The 25670-nt window shown below is 40.6% G+C and overlaps 1 protein-coding gene across 3 annotated transcripts; it reads right to left on the bottom strand.

The window, feature by feature from the left end:
* Positions 1-1110: 1110 nt before the first annotated feature.
* Positions 1111-23150, bottom strand: paxip1 (PAX interacting (with transcription-activation domain) protein 1). Of its 3 annotated transcripts, XM_034612679.1 has the most exons (24): positions 22932-23147; positions 21307-21441; positions 20086-20129; positions 19832-19895; positions 18672-18782; positions 17914-17989; positions 15063-15587; positions 14764-14858; positions 14366-14595; positions 13776-14242; positions 12019-12113; positions 11833-11928; positions 11195-11332; positions 9140-9261; positions 8827-9011; positions 8630-8673; positions 8347-8414; positions 8134-8236; positions 7693-7861; positions 7411-7511; positions 5748-5882; positions 5329-5404; positions 4074-4134; positions 1111-1403 (listed from the first exon to the last, which is right to left on the bottom strand). In XM_034612679.1, exons 1-24 carry the CDS (start codon positions 23010-23012, stop codon positions 1388-1390), a joined length of 3237 nt encoding a protein of 1078 aa, XP_034468570.1. In that variant the 5' UTR covers positions 23013-23147; the 3' UTR covers positions 1111-1387. The 3 variants fall into 3 exon arrangements, 2 of the variants coding, with proteins under 2 accessions (XP_034468570.1, XP_034468568.1); XM_034612677.1 differs by having other exon boundaries at positions 13776-14595; XR_004616659.1 differs by lacking the exon at positions 1111-1403 and having other exon boundaries at positions 4106-4134; positions 7411-7600; positions 7636-7861; positions 13776-14595; positions 22932-23150.
* Positions 23151-25670: the final 2520 nt, after the last annotated feature.

The raw sequence follows: 25670 nt of genomic DNA, 5'->3' as shown, positions 1-25670 counted from the left end.
GCCACAGAATATAATCATGTTTTCCTTTTGTCACAGATACAACATGTACTGAGTAGGACTCTCAGAATGAGCTGCTATGGTGCATGTCTCGCTAATATTAGTCCTGCAGCTCAACTCAATTCATATTTTGTAAATTGGATTCACTTCACATCGCGTCCTGTATAACTTTATTTATTGATGGCTTTCGAGCCGTGAAGATGATGTCAACAATTAAGATAAGTGATTCAAAAACCAATTTACTAACCCAACCTTTAAGATATAGCACCTATTGTTAAAACATATAATTTTGAAGTTAGCAAAAATGTTGAAAGGTGACTGACAGGATGTTCTTGTTGCCTTTTATGCCTCATTCATATGTACATTCTTTAAACAGGTGTTTTCCTCCTCTGTTCTTAAAAAAACTGCATCCACATCCATCCATCACCTATACAACTTATGCTATGAGGGTTGCGGGGGGGCTAGAGCAAATCCCAGTTGATATTGGGAGAGGTGGAGTAGACCTTGGACAGGTCACCAATCTATCATAGGGCTGAGGGACATAAAGAGAAACAACCATAGTGTTGCCAATGAATATGGCAGCAGACACATGGAATATATAGCACATGACCTTGGCTCAGACTGTCTAATTCAGTGTGTGGTAGTTTAGAGGGCAGCACCACAGGCAACACAGCAGACTCCCTCCCACCCGGCACCCCCATCCACACATGACCCCAGGCTATCTGTCTGACAGCCACCAATTAGGACTTTACCAGTAACTACCCAAAAGCCTCATTAACAGTTAATTATATCAAATCTATCTGGAATTATCTGTTGAAACCTGGGAGGAATACCCTCAAGAAAGCTTTCAAATGCTCCTGTGACAAGAAGCTGAGGCTGAGCTTTTGTTCTGAAATGTGCCCATTTCTGGAGGAACGGGATTCCTGCAATACCTGTGGCATTTCTGCAAAAATGAATGGTGAAGTTGATTGTTTGATCTGTAGTAAAAGCTTAAAACTCCCAGAACTTCTGTGCATATGTGTCCTTACATGGGACTTCATTTCCCAGGCTGGAGACTATCTTTGACCAAACATCAAATATTAAGAAAGAAACATAATCAGAAAGAGAAAATGGTCGAGATTTCCACAAACTTTATTCCAAAGCAGTGTGTGAGCTGAAGCCTTTACACATTCTATTTGAAAACAAGAAAAATGTTAAAATCCTCTATAATTTAAATATTCATTTCACAAAAATAACATCAATTTATTTATTCTGAAACAGGTAACAAAAGGCTACAAAATGACTGGAAATCTATGCACATAATTAAAAACATAGGAAAGTAGATGTGACTAGAGTGTACACAGGTAGCTTCCCTATTCCTCTTCCGCTTCTTGCAATCATTGCTTCACCATCAAGTGAACTTATATGTGTAAATGTCAAGGAACACAATTCTTTTCCAGAGCACACATCACTGCAGTACAGATCGTTGGATATGAAAACATTAGCCTTGCTAATATTCTCTCAGTATAAAGACCATAGAAACATTAGGAGCTACTGAGTTCAGCTTAAGTTGTACTTTTGGCAAACTGGTAATGTTAATTGTAGAAGTGGAATGTGGAATAACAGGCTGATGCAGGCTGACATTACACTTCATTATTGATGTGTTTGAAGCAGAAACAATTTAAAAAGTATAAGGATCTTTGCAACTTTTACTAGTGCCATTATGTGATGGCCAAACAAATGGGTCAGAGCTTCTCCAAAACAGCAGCTCTTTTGCTGGTATGTAATAGTCTGTTCCTTAAAAACATGGTGCAAGGACACTTTTAGGAACAAGCTTATTGGCTAGAGCACCTGCTCATGCTGGCATGCTTGTTTGTTTGATTTTGTGCTTAGATTTAGGTATTTTCTCTTTGTTAAGGAGGACTGTTTTATTCAGCATTTGTTTTTTTGTCAGTTAGCAGGATTGCACAAAAGCTACTCAACTGTTATCTATGAAATGTTGTGAAGTGGTGAGACAGAACCAGAGGAAAAAACATTCAATTCTGGTGCAGATCCAGATCAGGTGGTGGATCTAGCAATGAATTTTTTCTTTCTTTAACACTGCGAGATAGGGTGTGACACTTTCACACATTTCCCAGGGTATTATTCATGGGAAAATCACATTTCTGGGAATGTACATATGAACGTCTGCAATATGGTGCAGCTTGACTGAATTTAGGGGACTATTGAGACTTAGGGAGGTAGTCCCATTCTTGTTACCTCCACCAAGGAGGTTATGTTTTTATTTAGTTTGTCTGTTAGTCAACAGGATGGTGCAAAAGCTACTGGCCATGGATCTTGGTGGAAGGATGCAGAATGGGTAAGGAGAGAGCTCATTAAATTTGGTTGCAGATCCAAATAAATGGGCAGATCCAGTAATTTTGTTTCACTTTCTCTGCAGCTTTTTCCATAGAATGAATTCAAACTATGGTGTAAAGAGCGAAAGACTTGCATGTCAGAAAGAACTGAATTGCATGCCGATGAGGTCTTTATGAACAATAGCACACAGCAAATCGTGCACACAGTTATACAATGCAGCAACAGAGCAAAACACCAAGTTAGAGATCTCTTACTATTGTATTATTGTTTTTATGAGAAGTGTTAAAACATTTGTGGCCCATTATGAGACTGCGGCTGGACAAATTAGAATATGGCAGGTTTCCAGTCTAGATAATTAATGAACACTGCTTTGCAATTCTAGTTAAATGTGTTTCTGTTTCTTTCAGTTGTTTCTTACTTTCCAAGAAGCCTATTTTGAGTTCTGTATGAGAGAGTAGGGAACCTCTTTGTTAAGACTAATTGTGTGTGTGTGTTTTTTTTAAGTTTGGTATGTTGGCGTCTTAGCCATGTAGGGCCATGTCTGAGCTTTTAATTTGAGTAGGTTTACATCAATATAGCAACTGTGTGGGAGATATGGCCATTGTAACACATAATGCCCATAATGCAAGAGTTCAAAAGAAGTTGATACACCTGGTAGCGCAGGTGGCCCACATACAGTCCTGCGGCCACATGTTTGGGTCTGACCCGGCCTTTTGGGCGCGTCTTCCTCTACTGCTCTCTCTATTTCATACTTGCACTGTCAACAAAGGTGAAATGCCCAAAAGAAATCTAGGTAGTTCACACTACTACTACTACTACTAAATGTTTTTTAGTAGTAGTAAAAAACATTTAGTGCTACTACTACTTTAGTAGTAGTAGTAGTAGTAGTAGTTGAAACTAAGTCTTTTCAAGGTTAGTTTGTGCACAAAAGAGCTCGCAACTGACTTTAATATGGAGTTGTCTGTCGGTATTAGAAGTAAAGAGGCAACAGCGCAAGTGAAGGCAAAAATTTAAAATCTATCATAGAGATAGCAAAGGCAGCTGTTTTTCCAAAATCAACAGTAGAAAAATGAAGTAAATGAGCAGAGGAAAAAATGTGAAAGGATTCACATTCAATCTGACTATTTGAAAGAGGAAAGAGGGTCGGAAAAAGTAAAAGCTCATCTCATATTTGGCCTTTAATGTTGACTTCAGTGCAGATGGAAGCAGTGGTCAGCAAGTAAGTTTGGCCCCGCCAGTTTATTTCTTTGCCATTAGATGGCAGGCTAGAACAGAATGAAATGCTAATTTAGGAAATTCTGCGACAGTATGTTACAGAATGCTTTGTTAACTTCTCTATGTTGTCTAATTGTGTTTTCCAGTCAGAAACAAAAAGCGTGTTCTGCTGTCTAGGTTTTTCTTGCATTAAGGAATTGGCCTACAATGGGAATAGGGCTACAATAGTAGTGACACAATCATGCTGAAACCTTTAACTGTAGGGTGTGTTAAAAGCGATATATCTCCCATGCAGTACTTATTGATGTAGATCAGGTTCAGATTCAGATTAAAGCTTACCTGTAGCACTGTAGTGTTCATTATTTTAATTCAAAGCTGAGTTGGAAACAAAGCCAGAAGAAACTGTGGAACTGTCCAAATACATTCAATTGTATATAGGTGGATCTCTGTGTAAGAACTGTGTTCAGAAAAGTTGTCAAATAAAAAGCCCTTTGTCCTGAGCTGATATTGTCTGGAAAGGATATGAGTCATAGTCGAGTTGCTGGGTGAGAACTCCTGTCAGAATGAACTCAGCATTGTGGACATCTAGACAGCAGAGACAACAGACAACATTAGAGATGCAATGCAACACATCAGCACAATTTCTACAGGAACAGCATTGTTTAGAGACACAGATAACCAAGCGTTGCTGACTCTGTACTTAAAGCCCCTACAAGGAACTATTCGTTTTAGTGTATTTTGGTGCCTCTGTGGAAAGGGATAGCGTTTCCACCGTCTCAAGTCGTAAAAAGCACGGTCTCGCCAGCATGTGCATTTGTTTTGGAAGGAGTGAAAAAAAGACACAGCTGTTTGCAGGATGTATAGGGATGAGGTAACGTATCTTTCTGTTGCTGTATGATTGTTATTGTGATCTGGTTGGGAAATTCAAATTTTATGACGTTTGGGCATTTGAGCAGTTTGAGAATGCATGACTGAAGTCCCATGCTACCATGATCACGCCGTCGGGATGAGCCGTCGCATTTCAAGGCTCAGGGAGCGCTTGAAATGCAACGTCTTAGGAGTTCTAGGTCTGGGCAGCAGTGTAAATAATTTCTGCAACAGTGCTCCAGCTGTGCAGCAGCCATGTGCTTCGATCATCGCACACAGGATGTTGTTTTTCAGCAAGATCTCTGTGATGATAGTCGCACAATGAGGCGTAATTCTCATTCTGCTCTTATTCATCTTGTTTACAAGAGACCTGGATTTGTCAAGGAACAGACTCGGGAGCGTTGGTCTGTACAGGTTAGCCTGTAGCCTAGCTCGTAGCCCAGCTCGTTTTGCTGGTGGGATGGTGATGCTGGTGGTCTCTGCTTCACCAAGGATCTCCAGGGGGACAAAAGAAGTGTTGAAACTGAACCCCATGATGGTGGAAATGTAAACATAGGCTTTTCCAGCCTGACTACCGTAAATCATTGCGTCTGACTTCGTGAGTGATCCAACCAGATCACAATAGTTTATAGAAAAAGGCAATTATCTCTCTGATTGTCTCATTTGCTGTTGTAGGTCATAAAGAGGCAGCAATATAAAAATGAGACCATTAAGTAACCAGTTCAAAAATCCTTGCAGGGGCTTTAATAACACCACATGGATTGTTACACCACCAGTTGTTCTGGTAGTGTTATGTAGTGATTTTTCCTCCTGATCGACAGTTTGTGACAGAAACATGGAAATTAGTCAACAAAGGCAGAGAAGGCGGGAAAACTTGTTTGTTCGCTCATTGCCTGTGTGTTCGTGTCTTACCAATGTTCTTCAAAAAGTATTCTCTACAGAGGTGCAGGTCATTGTCACAGGAAATTAAGATGATCTCTGGAAGGTTCTGTAAAACAAAGCCGACATATAGTAAGACATCTGTACATAAGTCAAAATTAAGTCAAATAAAGAGCATTCTTTTTGTGTTTGTTTATTGATATTAATTTGTATTAATTATTTGTTTAATTTTGAGACCTTACATCAAAAAAAGATTGTCCTCAGTGTTCTGTTACACCATCACCTACCATCAGCTGTGAGGACTTTAAATCAATGCATTTTCTGGTACATCAGATACTGTATCATTCCAACCTAATTTTGCTGCATATTGATAGCTTTTCCTTTAAGATCATTGATTTTCAGGTCACAAACTTGACGGGTATATTAAAAGAATTCCAAGTAATTTTAAGGACCTTATTCTGTTTGTGCTCCATAATCTTTCTGTAAGAAGGCTGTTTGGCCAGCAGCTTTCCTCCAGCACTCTCCAGGATGGGCTTCATGGTGCTGAGGCTTGGGCAGATCCCTGGGGTGAGGTAGAAGTACTTCCCCTACAAAACCCATCACATGGAAAGGGCAGACAGACGGTCAGTGAGGGACAGGCACAAAATCCGTTCTAATCTATATTGATCATTACAAACATTGACCACAGCTGTGGGCGCTTGTGATAGAGAATCTCCGTCAGCTGCAGGGAGCACACGCACAAACATGTCCACACTGTCTTCAATTGTCACTACGCAGGAAAAACTAGTATCCTCTTTCCTTAATTTCAGTAGCGCAACCAAGGGTGCACCTTTAGTAGTTCTCTTTATATTTGCATATACAAACATAAAGACCTTATATATTCATTCACGATTTTCATTCCCCATTACTGTGTTGTATGACAAAACAGGAGCGAAACAATAATTTTTGTAAACCTGTTGTACCCTTCAAACCTTTGTGTTCAGCTGCATAATTATGTATTTTTTTGTCTGAAGCAGTTGAACAGGTGTACATAGGCAACTGGACATGCTTGTGTTTCTTGAAGACAGTAAAAACTCCTATTTTAGAGGCTTCTTCAAGAGACCACACTGGCTAGTGGATCTTTTGCAGGTAAACACTTGATGAATTCACTGTAGAAAACTTGCAGACTGCAGGAACCTTATCTAACTTAATCTAATGGAGTTATTAAGCCATCGTGGGGAGGGCTATAGGTTTAAAAAGCAGTGCCCTGGCTCCAGGGAAGTCATTCAGACATTCTCTGAGCAAGTTACCTTCTCGCTCAGAGAAGGTAACATCTGTTGAAGTTTCAGACAAGCTGTTTCAGACATGTCCTATAGGGGATCTCCAGAGAATTGGGTCTGGATTTTCTCAGCAGATTGCCTTTCACACATGCTCAGCACAGCGAGAGATTGGGCCTCATTCCCAAACAGTGCGTTCGCACAAATCTGTGCTTTAACAGTGCGTACGAACGATTGATGCACAAATCTGGGATTCATCAATATGTTCTTAACTACATTTGTTCGTACACTGCGAACAAAGATGTGAGATGGCGATTCCCTGTGTCTGTAGCCAGGGGGAATTTCTTCAATAAGATCATGTTGTTGGAATGGAAATAATGCATTTCATTTTTTTCAGTGTCTGCATAGATTGCTCACTGTATTGGGTCAATGTTAGCAGCGAACCCAAAGCAGAAAGACTTTAACACCATATACTTAAGCATTTGTAAATTTATCGCAAGTCAAATCGTCATTGCAATATTCAACAACGTTATTGAATGTTTTACTAATATCGTGCAGCCCCAGTAAAAACACAATAGTTTGGTCTTCACAGACAGAAATTATGTATGCGATTATTTGCATATAGAGCAGGGAAATGAGATGTGATCACAAGTGGCCATATGAGACATATTCAGGACACATTTCAATGCCAGGTGTGAACTCCCATACTTAACGCTGTCCACTTATGATCTGAGAGTTGAAACATCTTCAAGAAACACCAGCAAGTCCAATTGCCTTTGCACACATGTACAACTCTTCATTCTTTCCATCTAGTTAAATCTGGTCTCACATTGTGTGGGATTGAAGCTTGTTGTCTGACCTTGAAGAGAGGTGAACTGTGAGCTCTCTTTAGTGATTCCTCCAGACTGAATCCAAACAACACCTCTGCCTCTGCATCCTTCAGACTGTGAGTCTGCTCATCTGCAACAAACGCACGCACACACAGACCATTGAAGAAATCAAGAAATAAGTTTTTAAATAGGATTTTTTCAGCAATGAATACAATAAATTAAATAAGGCATTTTCAATTTATACAAATTATTTTCAGTAGTATCTGAATGGCTGCTCTCCATGCATACACACACGCACACACACACCATACCCACAAACTTCTGGCTCCTCCAGCTCTCCTCCAGCCACTCTGGGCTAACGATGTGTTTGACCACAGACATGGCAGTAAGGAACTTAACGGTGCGCGTCACCTTACTGGCCACCAGGTGAGTGACCTTCTGACTGCTGTCTGCTACTTCACCACCTAAAGCATGTAACCTCTGCAGGGGGTGGGGGGGGGGGGGCAAGGTCAGAAATCATCAGAAATGGACAATTAGCAACAGGAGATCATTGTTGCATAGGTATAGCTGCACTTATCGCATGATTGAGAGTACAACATTAGCTTCTGATAGTTAGTTACTGACCTGTTGACTTAATGTATGTTATGATTTTGGTACCACAGTCCAATTCTAGTGTTAATCTGTATGTGTGCAAGTGAGATGAGACAACATAATAAAATAATTGTCTTAGCAAGAAATCCAGCTGATTTTACCTTTGTGTACTGCTGTACTTGTGAAGGCTCAAAGCCTGTGAACATGACTTGAGGAGTGGACTCGGGAGGAAGCATCTTACTGGGGGACTGCATCTCATCCAGTCTGCAGACACAGTTACACTTATGGTTACAATACTTATCTTTATATTGCTAATCTGGAAATGTGGCGTGTCACTGCGACGCACAGTGTGGAAACATATCTGTTGTACTGACCTGGCCTTCTTGTTTGCAGGCTGGTTAGTGGAGCCAGCGATCTTTTGCTTTTGCAACAGCTGGAGGTTCTACACCATACAAAAAAATAAAAGAAGACTTTCAATTCAATTTTATTTGTATAGTGCCATAAAATGTACACACAGTAAATCGCAACTTGTTTTTCAAAACTCTAAAAAAAATCGTTTTACAATCGAACGTTAAAACAATGAATTTGTGATTACTAAAACACGTGTGAATCAAAATGTGACATTCATCTTATTCAACAGCACTTCAACAAACTCACCGCCAAAGCTTCAGGAGATACTTTGATCGGTGTTCTCCAAGCAGCTACAGAGAAAGAAAGACAATTGTATTCATACCCACATCAATGCATCATTCACACACATGCATATATACATACACAGACAAATATACACATACACACATATACATATATATATATATATCTTATTTAAAGATAGTCCATTCAGCAATACATACTCAGTAGGTTCTGGACCAGCTGTAGGTTGGGCACCAGTGGTTCAGGTTGTGTATAGATGGAGTATCTGCTGTGTTGAATCTGTCTCAGTGCTTCAAAATTTCCAAGCAGTATATCACACAACCACTGTGCATTTACACATGGGATCTTCCACTCCTTGGCCTTCTCATATTTAAGCCCATTAGGTCTGAGGAAAGATAAACAAGACAACCACATCATCAACACTTCACCAGCACAACAGCACAGATCAATATGGCTAGGTGGCAGAGAAGATTCAAAACTGATGGTAGCACATTGAACCCTAGCAAATCTTACTCTTTACAGATGAGGACTGTATTACTGCGACACAGATATCCAGTGTATCTGGCACCCGCCAGGTAGGCCATCAGTTTAAGGTCATCTCTGTCAGCATCCACAAAACCTGTTACTGATATAATCTGGAGAGAATGACAGCAAAGGAGGTTAGAATAAAGAGATGACAGTCATGTGTTAAAAACATTTAAAAAGAATCACAATTCAACAGCAATACTGAGTGAGTGTACTCTAGGGCTGCACGATATATCGAAAACGTATCGGCATCGCGATATCATTAACATGCATGATATGCATATCTCAAAAGAAGGCTTGAACTGTGATAAATGGTGTCAATATATTTGACCAATCAGATGGATAATACATTTAAGATGTTCAGAACGGTTTTTTCTGTCAATTAATAATTGGCGGGAAAAGGAAAATAGAGAGAGAACAGAGAATTGCGAGGATGCTCCGTCAAATCCTGCTCCACCTCCTCCAGGCTAAATTCTACTGTGGAGACTTGTAGGGATCATGTTCTCCCATCTCATCCCAAATGACTTTTCACAGTCCAAACATGTATGTAAAGATTCCAAATGATCACTTTAATCAGACTTAGAGGAGCTGTGCATGGGTCCCTGTGATTCTGTCCTGGACTTGGTGGCGCTGATGCCGGGCTGTGCGCCCAAAGCAGAAAGACTTGTTGTTTATGTTTATTTATCGCAAGTCTTATCGTCATCGTGATATTCAACAAGGTTATCGCATATCGCCTGTTTTCCTAATATGGTGCAGCCCTAGTGTACTTATTCTTTTAGTGATTTTCACAGGCAAATCCTAATGTCCCCAGTTATAGATCTGCTGCCTTAATCAGCCTGAAGATTAAGAGCTGTGGAATAAAGCTAAAAAATACTGCAGATAGCCACTGCTGCCCTAGAGGAAGAGTTTTTGCATCTGTTTTTCACATGAGAAACTAATAAGGCTGTGTAAGATGGAGGGATGGAGTTATATTCCTTTTACATATCAGTGAGATAATTCAGCTTGATGGTTAGCATGCTTCCATGTAAAGGGACTCCTAAAAAAAGATATTAGAGACTTCTTAACATTTAGATCTGATATAACATTTATGTTTATATACCCTTAAGACTGAGATGCGTGCACGTTTTATATGATGTAATGGTTTTTAAGAATGTGATAATGTGACTGATGGAACACACTGCTCAAAAAAGATTAAGGAACACCTAAATCACATATAAGATCTTGCTGAAAAACTCTAATGTTCTTCTGACAACAAACTGTTTTGATTTCCCTGTCTAGGCCACCTCAAAGACTCACTTTTATGAGGAAAATTAACTCTTCATGTCTCTTGTGAGATGATGACTCTTCTACAGAAGTTTTATTTTATCAGTTTTAACCTTCTGTATTGTTGCTTGGTTTGAACCCCTCAATCTGGCAAACAAAACACGACTAGGGAGCCTTGTTAAAATCGCCAGTAAGATCACACGGAGCAGTCAGGCCACGCTGTGTCATTTATAACAGGCAGGTCGTTCGGAGGTTAAATGCTATATTGGACTGTTGGGATCGTTCAAACTTTTGCCCTCAGGCCACCGTTATAGAGAACAACAATGAAAATAACAATAATAAATAATAATTAAGTGGATTCAGACTAAGGTGATGTGCCTGCTGACCCGCGGAATAAGGCTCAATCGGTAAGAGACATGTTTCAGGCAGAGGAGGAAGAAGGGGAGAATTTGACGAATTTAATGTTCAGGAAATTTAGGGAAAAGGCAATGATTTACAATGAAAGCAAACAATATAAAAGCTATCAAATGTTTCTATTTCATGTCTTTATCTACTTCGGAGATCTACTTCAGAGAGCCTTAGATCTAAATGGGTTAGACTCTCAAATCATTTAGACTTTTACCTGACTGACTGACGGACTAGCAAAAAGGACATTTCATTGATATTTAAATCAGTGGTATTTAAATCAGAGCCATCATTAAATGAACCAGACCGGGTCAGGCTGGTAACCAACGTGAATGTGAGAAAAAAGGAGCAGTTCTTTGTGTGATTTGGACCTACATGCTGAGAGCAGGGCTTTGCTCCAGGAGGGAAGGCAAAGGGCAGATGTAGTGTTCGATGAGGAGGAACCATCCTCTTCCTCTTCAGTACAGTGTTGAGCCAGTGGGCTGTTACACAGCGTTTCCCCTCTCTTAGTGCCTGACAGAGAGAACACCACACGGATCAATAACGATGACAGAGATGACACGTTTTTACCAATCCATGGAGCAGGATAGATGGACATTATTTATGTTATTCAGTAAACTCCTTTCAATTCAGTTCATTTCAATTATGTATGTATAGTGCTATGCATTATCTCAAGGCACTTTACAAAGCAAGGTCATAACCGTACAAATTTATAGAGAAAACCCAACAGTTCCCACAACAAGCAAGCACTTGATGACAGCGGAGAGACAAAACTCCTATTCAACAGGAAGAAACCTCTAACAGAACCAGACTCTGTGTGTGGCCATCCACCGCTTGAGGTGGATGGCCTCTGTTTACTGTTTACTTTGTGACCTATTCATGTTCTATATTATCTCTCGCTGTTCTAAGACAACAGGTGAGTGTGAGTTTGCAATATTTATACAAAATTTCAAAATATAGAGTGGTTGAGTACTTTCTTGAGTAGTGCATGTTCTTATAGCACACATCCTTACCTGAACATACATGTTACTGACTTGGCTCTCACACAGCAAGTGTGTGCAACGACTGGTCAGGTTTGGGTCAACAGTACCTCCACACGCCTGGATGACCTGGGGAAGCAGATCAGCAAACATTTATGTAAAAGATGCTGCGCAGGCAGTGCTAGAGGGAGGCTTTTTCTGTGTGACTGAATGTCTTACCCTCTTCCATGTGCCCAGGAGTTGTTTGTCAGCCATCTGTTCTGGGTAGTCAGCAATAGCAAACACACAGCCTAACAGGAAGCCATCTTGTGGAACTGAAATATATAGTGAATTAAAAAATAAGAAGTGAATCTGCAGGTCCAAAACAAAAACTTTAAGGAGGGATAGGCACTTTTTTTGGCCAGGCAGATCTAATAATCTACATTTTTAGGAATTGCTACCAGTATTAATACATTTTCAAATTTTGGCCATGATGGTCATCAGACTGGCCTCTTGAAGAATGTCGCACCTACACAACTACCTGATACACATGATGATTAATAGTCTATCAACACCGAAGGCTACTGCCACAGATAGGCACAGAGAAGTGCATTGGCTGAAAGACATTTCAGGCCTCATTTATAATTGGTTTTACACAAAACAGGGACTCAAAGATGCATATGCCACTTCCAATGAAAAAGTTGAGACTAACTTGACGAGAAACATACGAAACATTTGCACCAGCACACAAACACTGACCCATGCATACAAACATTTTGGAGGTGGGAAATTGCCGAGGGAGATGTGAGGTGGTGAATTGCAAGATTGATCCTAAAAATTGAAAAAATATGTCGCTGCATCTCAATGGAGCCGCTGCGTCCTGATCACTGATCAGAAGCTGCAGGTGGTTTGTACCGAGCTGGAGTTTCTGTGTCCTCCTCCACTCTGCTCTCACTTGAACTAATAAACACTCGTCACTAGTTATCAGGACCTGATCAGCACATGAAGTAACTTAGTGTTTGTTTGATTCACTCCAGAGTTTATGAGGCTGCATTTAAACACCATGAAAAATGACTCGTCATCATTTTGTGCTCAGTACAACACGAGACGTGACGCTCACAGTCAGGACTCAGTGTTAAAGTGAGCGGAGCGACACGCAGACATGATCCGACACCATCGATTCAGAACCAAACACATGGCCGTACGTTTGTCACCTAAATCAGCCCAATAAAAAATGAACTATGAAGTAGTTCATTTTCATCTGCATGAACTGAACTTGGAACTCGTTCTTTTGAAGTGTGAACTGGCTCAACACTGCTTCTGCAGATGGGCTCAGATTCAGATTTCACATTCACATTTAATTGTGTAAAGGTTTGGTTGCTTGTTTGATTTAAAAAAGAAAAGAAAAAACTTTTATTCAACCATCCTATAATTGCAAAAAAAAAAAAGAGCTCTGGTGTAAGTCTCAAATTTACCATAATTCATGAAACCGTAACCATCTGAACTGATACACATGATAATGAACAGGCAAAAGAATTTAAAAGGAGGATATAGGTTACAAAATAATGCTGAACAAGAAACCGAGAAAGAAGTTGTGGCCAGAGAAATCCCAACAAACCTTCTTATCATATATAAATACAAGGGCCGTCATCATACTGTGTGATAAAATGGATATGACAGCCCCCAAAAGTGAAGCCAAAACATGTTGATCACCCCCTGGTGGCTGGCTGGGGCTGATTTCTGCATTTTGATCATGATAGCGCAGCTCCACTCCAGGATCACTACTGCACAGAATCTAAGTATGTCACCAGCACAAGAGACTTGCGTGAGTATCCAAGATATTTTGGTTTCTTTCTTCTTCTTTTTTTTTTTTCTCTGTGAAGGAAGTGGAGACGTGTCGTACATCTTTATATACAGTTACTGTGTTAGTCCAGTAAAATACAGTATGGCCTAGGGTTACCATGGTCCCCCACAACACTAACTCTGGTTGTACTCACTTTCTTGTCCCAGCTCGTGTCCAAACAGCTGGGTAATGTGACCAGGCTGCTGGAGCTGAGGTTGCAGCGTTGTCTTCGTCGTCTGCTGCTGCTGCTGCAGGACCTGCTGATTCTGATGCTGCAGAGCCTGTTGCTGGTTCTGCAGGTGCTGCTGCTGATGTATCTGTTGCATGTGTTGTTGTTGTTGTTGCTGTTGTTGTTGTTGTTGTAGGAAATGCTGTTGCTGCTGCTGTAGATGCTGTTGGTGTAACTGCTGTGGATTCTGCTGTAATATTTGCATACGTTGCTGTTGTTGGAACTGTTGAAGCTGTTGCTGCAGAGCTTGTTGCTGTTGCAGCTGCTGTAAACCAGGGCGCAGGAGCTGCTGTGGCCGCAGCTGCTGCTGCTGGGAGAATGCTTGCTGCTGCTGTGAAAACATTTGTTGCTGCATTTGCTGTTGTTGATGTTGTTGTTGTTGTTGTTGTTGCAGAAACTGTTGTTGCTGTTGGGGCAACTGCGGGAAACTTTGTTGCTGTGCAACTTGGGGCTGTTGCTGTTGATTGTGTTGCTGATGGTGCTGTAGTGGCATCATCTGATGCTGCTGTTGTTGTTGTTGTTGTTGTTGGAGGTGCATTATAGGATGTTGTGGTTGCTGTGGTAACTGTTGATGCTGTTGCTGGGCAGCCTGGTGTGACTGTTGCAGTAAGTGTTGATGCTGCTCTGCAGCCAATTTGGACTGACTGAACAGAATAGGGTTGGCACTATTGGGGGTTTGAGCATTGCTCTGGTTGCTCTGCGGCTCCAGTGGCTTTGACTGATTGGCTGTGAGATTCTGAATGATCTGGACAAACATTAAGAAGTTATAATGTAAAGAAAACATTACTAATGTTGGACAAGAATATTATATCATAGCTACGATCATAGTTATGACATGTTGCTCTACTCTTGCTGACAGCAGCAAGGAAAAACATCTGATCAAAATACTACGTAGGAAAAGAAAATTTCTCACATGTACTATGTTGACAGGTCGATTGGCTGGCTGCATGTCAGAGCTGTTAGTAATGTTGCGGAGGGTTCTGGCGGCTGGACTCCAGCTTTCTGGAACTGATAAACCAAAAAAGCAGAAGAAAATGCATGAAGCCCAAAGGATAACATGAATAAGACATTGGACTGCTACAACTCAGCAGGCTCAGCACACACACAATGTGCCATACATCTAAACTGATATCATAGTCTGACAGACTATAGAGACCAAGATTCTGGTTCTTAGTCTGTTACCTCAAAGAATGTAGGACCTGACATACTGACCTTGCTGTGTGCTTTGACTGATGGCAACAGCACCAGGGTGGGCCTCTGCAGGTGATGCTGCACCACTGCCAGGTACAGGAGGCACAGTAGCACAAAGGTTGATCAGCCCACTGCCTGTAGATGACGTTGAGTCTTTGTTGGTGGGTGGCCCACCCCGGCGTCTAGCTGTACCGGTCAGAATAGGGGGTGTTGGCGTAACAACCTCAGCAGGCGTCCAGTTGAGGTTGGTACCCTCCTTCTCTATCGGGGAATCATCGTCTGAGTCATCGAACATACGCTCACTGCGGCGCTCAGGTTTTCGGAGGGGCGTTGGAGACACAGAATTAAGTTTTTTGGGGCCTGGTCTTCTTCTGGGACTGGAATCACCAGACGAGTCACAGCTGGAGAGCTGGGTTCGTCGAGGGCTGTAGCTTCCGTCTGAATGAGAGTGCTGTTCATATGACTCTGCTTCACTCTCCTCTTCTTCCTCAGGCTCCACGTATATCAGTCTAGGGTGATAGAGAGCCTCATCCTTCCTGCTCTTGTCTGTAAAAGAGGAAACATACACATGTCAGCTAAATGGATCAAAGTTATGTAGAACCTACTTAAAAGAAGTAACAATAATGTATATATTTTTAATACACAAAACAGTTAGCAGTTAAATATGTTGAATTAATAAGAGGAAGTAATTGGTTAGATTCTAGGAAACCAATCAAGTCAATCTCAGAAAACGCTCTTAGCCTTTGAGATTAATTATCAACAGACAGCACCCAGATTTGAACAAACTTTAATTATACAGTAAATCATATCTCGAGCGATGATAATGATCGTTTTTTATGCCTCCGCGCCGGGGACAGCTAGTGGCTGGAGGCATAATGATTTGGGGTTGTCAGTACGTCCATCCTTCTGTCCCATGCTCGTGAACGTGATATCTGACTGCTATGAGGGAATTTCTTCAAATTTGGTACAAATATTCACTGTAGGATGATGATTCGATTTTGGAGGTCAAAGGTCAAGGTCACAATGACCTCAGTCCCTGTGAACGTGATATATTAGGACTGCCTGATTGGAATTTCATTACATCTGGTACAATTGACTTGGATTCACTGATTAACTGATAAATGTCGGTGGTCAAAGGTCGATGTCACTGTGGCCTCAACTAACATGTTTTTGCCCGCTTGAGGGAAATTTTGAACTTTTGATCAGTCGTCACGTGTTCTCAAAGATAAAGTGATTAAGTTTTAGTCGTTAAAGGTCACAGTGACCCAATATGAATCTGGGGGGAAAGAATCGTAGAAATTAGGCAGGCAACAACTAAACAATTAAAATAAGTTATAAAAATAGTTGGCAATAATAATTGATTAGTCAGGTCAGTTATAATACACAGCACACACTACGGTGGGGGCAGCCAATCCCGTGCCTCGTTTTTCTCACGTGACAATGTCGTCTAATAGTGAAAAATAGTAAACGTTCGAAAAATGGCAGAGACAAACACTAGTCGTCCCAAGTGTGGAAACACTTTACATTTACGTCCCTATCTCACACTATACAAACCACTACAGTGAAAGGTGTACATAGTCTGCATTTTTGTATTTTATTATATTGCCTTCTTTCTGGCCTGCCTGCTACTGTAAGCTGACGCTTTTATCCAAAGCAACTTACAACTACAATTAGTGCATTCAGCATCTATGAGGGGCCATTTTTGGGGTTCAGCATCTTCAGCCCAACGACACTTCGGCATGGGCTAGGATTCGAGCCACCGGCCTTCTGGTTGGAGGACAACTGCTCTACCCCCTCAGCCACAGCCGCCCCTTGTGTGTTGCTTTTCCTGACGTCATCATAAAGGAATGTTTTTATAATTATTACATAATTTCACCAATCTTCCCTTAATGTTGCATTTTCAATGAGCGTCCTGCCAGGAAGACATCTGCATGCCAATATTCAATTAAAGCTATAGTGCCACCCACTAGCATCAGGAAATGACTTGTTCTTCTACTTATTGTTAGGGCACACCTACTGGCATTAGGAAGTATTTCTCATGTCAAAATCATCATTCTATTAACATGAACTTTTCAAGTTTCACACGGCAACAAAATGCATATTTAGTGCATGTTCTCACTCATTTGGCCAGTGTTCAATTTGAGCAACAGCGCGTCTCTGTGTCAACCTGTTCCCTGCCTGTACCCCCGACATGCACTAAGTGCAAGGTCCTGTTCATCACAGCTTGCGGCTTTAAATTTATTGGTTGTTATTTTTTATTTGTCCTTCACACTAACTTTTAAATATATATATATTATTTTTATGGATTTTTTTGCTCTAAAAATGTATTGAAAGACAAATAATTAATTAAAAACAAGGACCATTCAGTGCTTAGGGTCTAATTAATCATTGGCATTGCTTCTAATGCAAAAAAAAAAGAAGAGGATTTGGTGCTTTTGATAAACTACTCAGATTTCAGGTTTGGATTGGTTTTAGGTCAGGCATTTTTCAATATATTCTGACATTCTACCGACTAGACAATTAATCGATTAACTACGATATACAAAGGTAGATTCATCAATATGAAAGTAATCATCAGTTCCAGCTCTATTAAAGTAACTAAAACATCAAAACTTACAGGTCACATTATACAATCAAATCTCTTCAGAAATCTGAAAATCTAGTGCAGTTTCTTTGTAGAAGATTGAATGAAGGTCACCAAGTGAACATTTGTGTCAAATCTTCCCTCAAACCAATCTTATGGTATCCCGCTGAAGAGGCCATAACTGTGCCTCCAGCCAGTGGCTGTTGCCGGTGCAAAGGCATAACAACAAAACCATGCAAGTAAATGAATGCATACATATATCAGACTGAGAGCACTAACATTAATTACCTTTAACAGAATCTGTGATCCAGTCCGGGGTAACAATCTTGATACCAGAGTGTTTCAGGGCACACTCAAACTTTGCCTGGAAGGAAAAGAAAGATACAACCACAAACAAAATCTATGTTAGTTGCACCTGCACGACAGGTTCCATCTTAATGGGTGCACATACAAAATTATTTTTTTGATCACAAGCATTTGTGTCAATTTAATGTCATATCAGCAGCACAGATGATGAAGACAGTGGCAAGAACAAATGCGAGAACACTTTGGAATTACCTGTTTTTTGCATTAATTGGTCATAAAATGTCAACCAGTCTTCATCTAAGTCATAAGTATAGACAAACACAATGTGCTAATTACACACAATTGGAATTTTCTATATCTTTATTGAACACACCCATCACAGTGCTGGTGGAAAAACAACCTTCGGCAGCAAAAACCTCAAGCAAGCACTTTCCTTTCGATGTGGATCAGACCTGCACAACGTTTAGGAGATTTCCTTTAAGAACTGCTTCACCTGAGTCATATTTTTTAGGACATCTGGTGTGAAAGACTCTTTTGAGTTCATTCCACAGCACCTAAATTGGGTTATGGTCAGTGTTCTGAGGCTGGGCTACTCCAAAAGGCTCATTTTTGAAATTTAGATTGGATCAGACACGGCTTTAAGGCAAATCTATACATAAATGCTGATAATTCCAAAGGCATCACATAGTTTTTCTTGCCATGATGAGATAGTACAAATTACACATACATCACGCACTTACCCCTTTTGATTCCTTAACCACTAAGTGGGTGACCCTCTTGTTGAGGTTAAGCTGACATTCTCCTCCATAAAAGGTGATGTAAGCCCACAAGGTGTTTAGATCATCTGGAAGCTGTGTACAAACAAGCACACACAAGCAGTATTTCCCCTGTATCTTTTTTCAGGCCGAGTGTGACTAAAAAAATAAAAACTACAATTCGGGAGCTACATAGAGCGCACAAATGTGAGGCGCTAAGAAAAGCAACAAGCAAAAAAACTTCACTCTCATGTAAAAATATTTTTTACAACATAAAATACTGTGTAACCTACCACCTTACCAAAAATGAGACATCATGAAAAAGATCTATTTCTGCAATCACCTTGGCTTGAAGAAATAGTTTACCATGGCATCGTGGTATGGAGCAAGAGATCTGACTGTACTTTTGTTTATATTTTCATTACATTAATGCGTAATGTACATGTATTCTCATTGTTTCAAGATTTTGTTAAGATTCTCTCCATCACCCACACTGTACAAGAAACTCTCACAAGTAAAGAAACATAGGACCATGCAGACCGTCTGTGGTACTGTGAGCATATTGCTCTTACGTGTCGGGTTGGTTATGTTCTGATCCAGCACCTAATTAAGGTTTGTCATTCCCTCCGATGAAAATCAATATCTTTCATAAAGATCGTCATCGGAGTAGGTAAAGGGACTTTGCCGGTCTCTGAAGGCCCTTGTCCTCCTCAGAGACCCTCTAACAATCTGCACCGAGCTCCACAGGATTCTCTAAGAACAGTGCTGTCATGTTTCAAAGGAAATGATTGGTCAGTGCGTGGTGCTTTTATACTGCTTGATCGCTTATCTCAGATTTAAAGCGGATTCGTGCTTCTCCATCGAAGCTACTCCGTAGGTACGCACGTGGCCGAGCATTCATAGTTGTGTGTAGGTGAATGTGAGCGTTGCAATTACACCGCCGAAACACTACTGGAGCTAGAGTTACTATGCTGGTGTTAGGCTAAAAACATGGTGGAAATGACACCGTTTCAAGTCGAATTTAAATGCCAAGGTTTACAGACCAACAGCTCAATTTTGAATTTCCATTCCACCTACTGCTTACATGATACATGTAGTAAAATCTTGAAAATACTTTCCAAAAACACAAACAAACACACTCTTACCCTGGGAAGACAAGCTGTCACACCAAAGAATATCTGTTCTGATTCAGGGGAGAATCCAGTTACTCTGTTGTGTCCAGGGTTATGGAAAAGAACTGCCACACTTATTAGGACATTTTTGACATATTCCATACACTCATGCTTTGGGGCAATGAATCATTGAGAAATCCTTCTTTTCTGCAATTCAAAACATTAAAATTCTGTTTTATGTTTTCTTCTTCTATTGTTATATTTTGGATTTGAAGGTAGAAGGATACGGTAACAGGTCTCCACATCGGACTGAGAGAGTCACCCAGGATGGCTGGAAAAAAGGAAGAAAGTAATTTTTTCTCTTATATACACTGGTTCAAATTAACATCATTCACTGTTGTTTTATGACTGAACATTTAGAAAATTAACAAAATCATTACCTCCCACAATATATTGTTTGACATTTGTTATCCCCGAATGAAAACATACTGCAGTAGGAGACAGTTTTTAAAATGCCAAGCTTATGGGTTATATAATCATTAGTCCTGAATAAAAAAAGGGTTAGGGTTATTTCAATGCACATTATGTGAAGCTAGGGGGTTTCTAATTTAAAAGGATAACAACAAAGATCCCTAAAGCCTGGGCCACACTGGCTGTATGAATAGCGAATGTACGACGCAGAAGTTTTTTTTTTCTGCATACAGTGTGTGGGTCACAGTAGGGCTGCATTAATATTAGGAAAACATGTGATATGCGATAACCTTGTTGAATATCGCGATGACGATATGACTTGCGATATATAAACAGTCCCTGGCTATGGACGCAGAGACCACGGACCACTCCACAGCCGGGAAAAGGTACACAGCCCGGCCGCAGCGCCTCCAAGTCCGGGGCAGACAACAGGGAGCCATGCACAGCTCCACTAAGTGCACTTACTGTGGTAATTTGGGGTATTTTCATACATTTTGGGGCATGTCAGTAATTTATAAGTTTTGTGGGTTTTTTCCGTTTTCGGCGCTCCCTCTCTTCATTCAGCCGGTCGGGGAAATGACAGTCTCTTAAATTGTGTGAACATTTTATGTTGTCTTCTGCAGTATAGACTAACTATTCTGTGTGTTCTCCTCTTTAAACATTGTCATACGTTGTATGAATAATATGCGCTGAAACTGTTCTTTCCTCCAATCTGCTTGGCAGACACAGGGAGCCATGGAGGGGCTATGGGCTGGGTAGACTATAACGTTTGCTCAACTAGTTTCTCTGATCCTTCCAAACATAGTATGACTAAAACTACTTCAGGTTATATTATACAGTTAAAGTCCAACAAGACAAAAATGTGGCTTAAAACATTGACCATGCTGTCACATGCACAAAGGAGATATGACGCCACTGATAGGAAAGCAAATGAAATAATTGGGATGACAGCGCCCAAGACATGTGTTAATACCAGTCACGACAATGACCAAAGCCCAACAGTGTTCAATGGAGAGCTACTGTAGCACAACCCTTACCTTGACAACCGGCAGATCAAACACCTCTCTGGACTCGCCCACCTCTGGGTTGTCTCCGTCCTCTGCAATGATGTGAGTGGCGAGGGCATTGTAAGAAACCTCCTTCCCTTTTCCTGCCTTCAGAAGCTGCACAACCTGGAGCAGTAGCAGATTATTGAGTCAAATGTTGCTTTTTTACGTTTGAAGAATCAGTCACCATTTACTTCAATTAAATTGGATTTGGCTGCAACGCTATTTACCCATGAAACTCCAAAAGTGTTTTGTGGACTCAAACACTTCAGCCACCCCACCGTCGGCAAAGTGGTGAGTGGATGAGTGAATTTTCATTTTAGGGTGAACTATCCCTTTAAACAATAGAAGAAGAAAAAGAAGTGGAAGCGGCTCGCAGGATTGCTGCAGTCTTCGCCTCTGCCGATATACTGTTTGAACAACAAGCGTGTTCATTTTGCTGATAGTTATACGATAATGATATCGCAGTGGCAACGAAATTGATGACATGAACTGGTTCATTAATTTTCTCCATTCAAACAGAGACTACTTTTTTCTTTACTATTCAATTGCTGAATTGATAAGGGTTAGGGTCATCTAGAAGCCAATCATTATCAAGTATATGTAGATGCAGCCCACGTAGGCGATGATACCAGGACATACGTATATATCATACAACAGCCAATTGTGAAATCAAACTAACTTGATCGAATGTATACAATGTTACAAAGACATGAACCTTAGTCCGGATTTTCCGGTGTTAAAATGCCCTTCAGACCTCAAAGGCTGCGTCATATGAACGCGTCTGTCAAATCTCAGTATAATAATACAGTCCAATTTTTATATATGTTTGTCTTATGTGTAGAAACTGATTTATCACAGCCTGACATGCTACAAATACCCTCTGTTTCAGTATGGCTTATTGACATGAATTGGCCAGCATAGGCCTTATTTGTTACTGGTTTTGTCAGACTGAGCTCATTAAAGTTGACATATCTGTTGAATGTTACTTATTAATAATAGTTCATATTAGAATGGCTTCATTGGTCGCTGCAAAAAAGTAGGAGTACTAGTAAAAATATAGGAGTCACTATTTGGCAGGAAAAACAGTTCTGGCCAGAGGTTTCCGGCATCAACGCTTTCACACATGCGCATTATGGGGCTCACTATTCAGCAGGATGTGGACACTGACAGGTTGCTGCAGTCTGATCGTGTCTGATCGATATGTATTTATAGGAGCGTTTAAAAGCGCGTCGCATTAGCAGATTAGTGATAACAGCGCTGGGTGTCTGAACGCTGGCAGCGTAAAAGAACACTTACAAACACGTTTATAAACGAACATAGGAAGATAAACCGAAGCCTGAGAGCAGGCAGATAAACATCTGTGGTAATGCTAAAGAAGTGCAGCGCTAAGTAGCTTGTGTACAGTGTATGTCCAGTCCTGGAGAACCACAACACTGTACAACACACAACGCAAAGGACGCTACAGTACTTTTATGTCAGCTCACTTTTTCTGGTTTAGCATGGCAGTCACTTAGCTAGCTAGTTAGCTTCCCCTGCAGTATTCATTCACACTGAATGGTTCTAGCTAGTTAGCATGCTACATAGCAAGAAGAAGCTAACTTCCTGAGGCTCACCTTATGGTCAATGTCCCCCACCAGGTAGAATTTGACGTCTCTGAAAAGTTCATTGAAACTCATGCTGTCCTCTTGAGACATGGCTGCCAATGCACGTCTCCAGAGTCAGTCAACGAAGCGCAGTCCGCGGCTCAGAATGGGAGAGCGTCGGTGCTAAGCAGCAGCCGCTGAGCCAACCGTACATCCGCCACTCTGCAGCGCGCCAGCGCCAAACCGTTACGCACGCCTTGGACTGCAGCATCAGCCAACACGGTGGGGGTGTTGTGTGTTTGTCACCATTGTCTATCCGACTGTTTGGTTTGTTCTATCTCTCTGACACATTGTACCGTACAGTGTGGGGATGTGTTAAACGGTTGTGGCCCAGAGTGCTGCTGTAACAAGAGCGAAAATCCATGAATCATTTTTCTAAGAAACATGTTGTCACCTGTGTCATGAAAGTTGTTCTTTTCGTCTAGACATGGCAACCAGATCATCACACCCAGACAGGAAAGTTAGGTTATTTCATTATTTGTTGACATTTTTGATCATTTATTGATTTTTAATTAATGTTATTTCATGTCAACACAATCCATTAAAAAACAAGGTGGTCTCAGGCCCTGTTTAGACCTGATATTAACATCTGTCATGAGTGTTTTGATAACAAGTCTCCCCCCCCCGATCACGTTCTCTATGAAAGATAGAGATTGTTATCTGAAGTATTAGTATCTTTATTAACTTGTATGACCAAAGTTGTTGCCGCTCATCGATGTAATGGCCTCACTGTCAAACTGTGTGTCTCTTGTTTTATGCTCTTTTGCCACCGGACACATATTCGCTGCACCTCAATTTGGAGTGCACGCTTATTCAGACCTTTATGGTAAATGAAGAGCGTGCGGACCCTGGCTCGGAGTTGGCAAAGTTAGCGTCAGTGTACGGTGTACACACGTCAATGCTTCCGGTTGTCAACACGAACATTTTCAAAGTAAATATCCCAATTTTGTACAAGGAAATAGTATTTTCTCTGACACTTGAAGGGCTGTAAAAACACATTGCCCAATAATTCCTGATGTTGGCTGGTATATCTGGGTACAGAAAAACTATAAATAAATCCATGTTTTAATTAAGAGAAATGTAAAAGTAAAAGTTACAACATTGTAGCTGGAAATGATCTTGTCTTTGATATCTGAGGGGCTGTGAAGATAAGATAAGATAATCCTTTATTAGTCCCACCACGGGGTAATTTGCAATATTACAGCTGCAAGAGTCAAAAATAGACATCAGTAAGTAATAATAAGTTACATGCAATACTTAAGTGTAACAGTAATATTACTTAAGTTTAAGGACATAAAACATATAGAAAAATATGAATGGAATAAAGACTAATATATACAGTATATACACAATATAGACATTGCCAAATCATTTTTGGTCATGACTGATATTTCTGCATTCAGGACAACTATGACTATATCCATACTCAATATCATACCAATTTAGTGAATTTTCAAAGTAAAACTCCAGACTTTGTAGCTTGAAATGCTTGTAAAAAGATTATGCCCAATAATTCCCAGTCATTGCTGGTATATCTATCTTCAGGTGTCTATGACTTCAACCATACTCAATATCAGGCATATTTACTGTACCAATTTGGAGAAATTATAAGCTACAAAGTCGGGACTTTTGCCTTTAAATATCTCCAAATTGGTACTCTCTGTCGATTAAATGTTGTCATCAGCACATTATGGAGCAACAGTACATTTTATAATTGTGTTAATTGAAAAGGAGAGAATGACCTCATATATGCATTGCAGAGTGAAGAGAAGCCAGCAAATTCCTGATTGAAAACTTCCCCAGGGTTTTATAGACAGTGGTACTTACTGCCACCCAGATTCAATCAGCACCATCAGATTAAAGAGAGCAGGCAGCACTATTTTAATTAGGGCAATTTGAAGTATGATATTTAGCTGGAATAATAATAGCCTTTGTAGATGATTTGTAAAACAATGACAAGATGAAGTGGGAGAGAAGATATTGCTAACCAGCAAATGGTCGTTATGCATCAGGTCAAGGTCATATTACTGGTAAAACTTCCAGGTAACCTAGGGCTGGAGCTTGGGCTGCAGCTTAAACAAAGTGGCTCAGGGTCACTGAGCAGTTGAGTCCCTTGGTTGAGAAAATAAAATATGTTCATGTTTTATTGTTGCTGGCATTTAGACATTGGTTTCTGCCAATTCCGTCACTCGTTATGGGAATCATAAATCCAGCAAAGGAAATGGGACATGGACCCCTGACTCGAGGCTGTGGCTGCTGAAAATGGCTGCAGATAAAGGATTCTCAGTGTAATTGTCATCACCTTGTTGGGGGCTAACATGCCAGTCACTGACTGGTTGAAGGCTAGCTGACTGGGAGGCTGACTGAAGGCTATAACAGACTGGGTGAAGGAATGGACAGAAGGAAGACTGGAGACAAACAGGCACACTGGAAGATGCATATACAGATGCTGAATAGAAGCATTCTAGCTTCCAGTCTTACTGGTTCCACAATGTTCTGCAGCCAGTCAGGCAACAATCTCTTCTTCGACAGCACGTCACTGTAGGGACTGGAAAACCGGGACTAGAAGAGGTGAGGTGGACTTGGGGACCTTTAAGATAATAAATAATATCAACATTAAAACACTGTAGAAGTGTACATACAAACTACTGTATATAAACTACAACACCAAAAGTTGGGTATTGCATAATCTCTATGCAAGTGCCACAC

This window comes from Hippoglossus hippoglossus, chromosome 17, assembly GCF_009819705.1.
Source record: "Hippoglossus hippoglossus isolate fHipHip1 chromosome 17, fHipHip1.pri, whole genome shotgun sequence".
NCBI classification, from domain to species: domain Eukaryota; kingdom Metazoa; phylum Chordata; class Actinopteri; order Pleuronectiformes; family Pleuronectidae; genus Hippoglossus; species Hippoglossus hippoglossus.
This window is presented reverse-complemented; position numbering and strand designations above follow the sequence as displayed.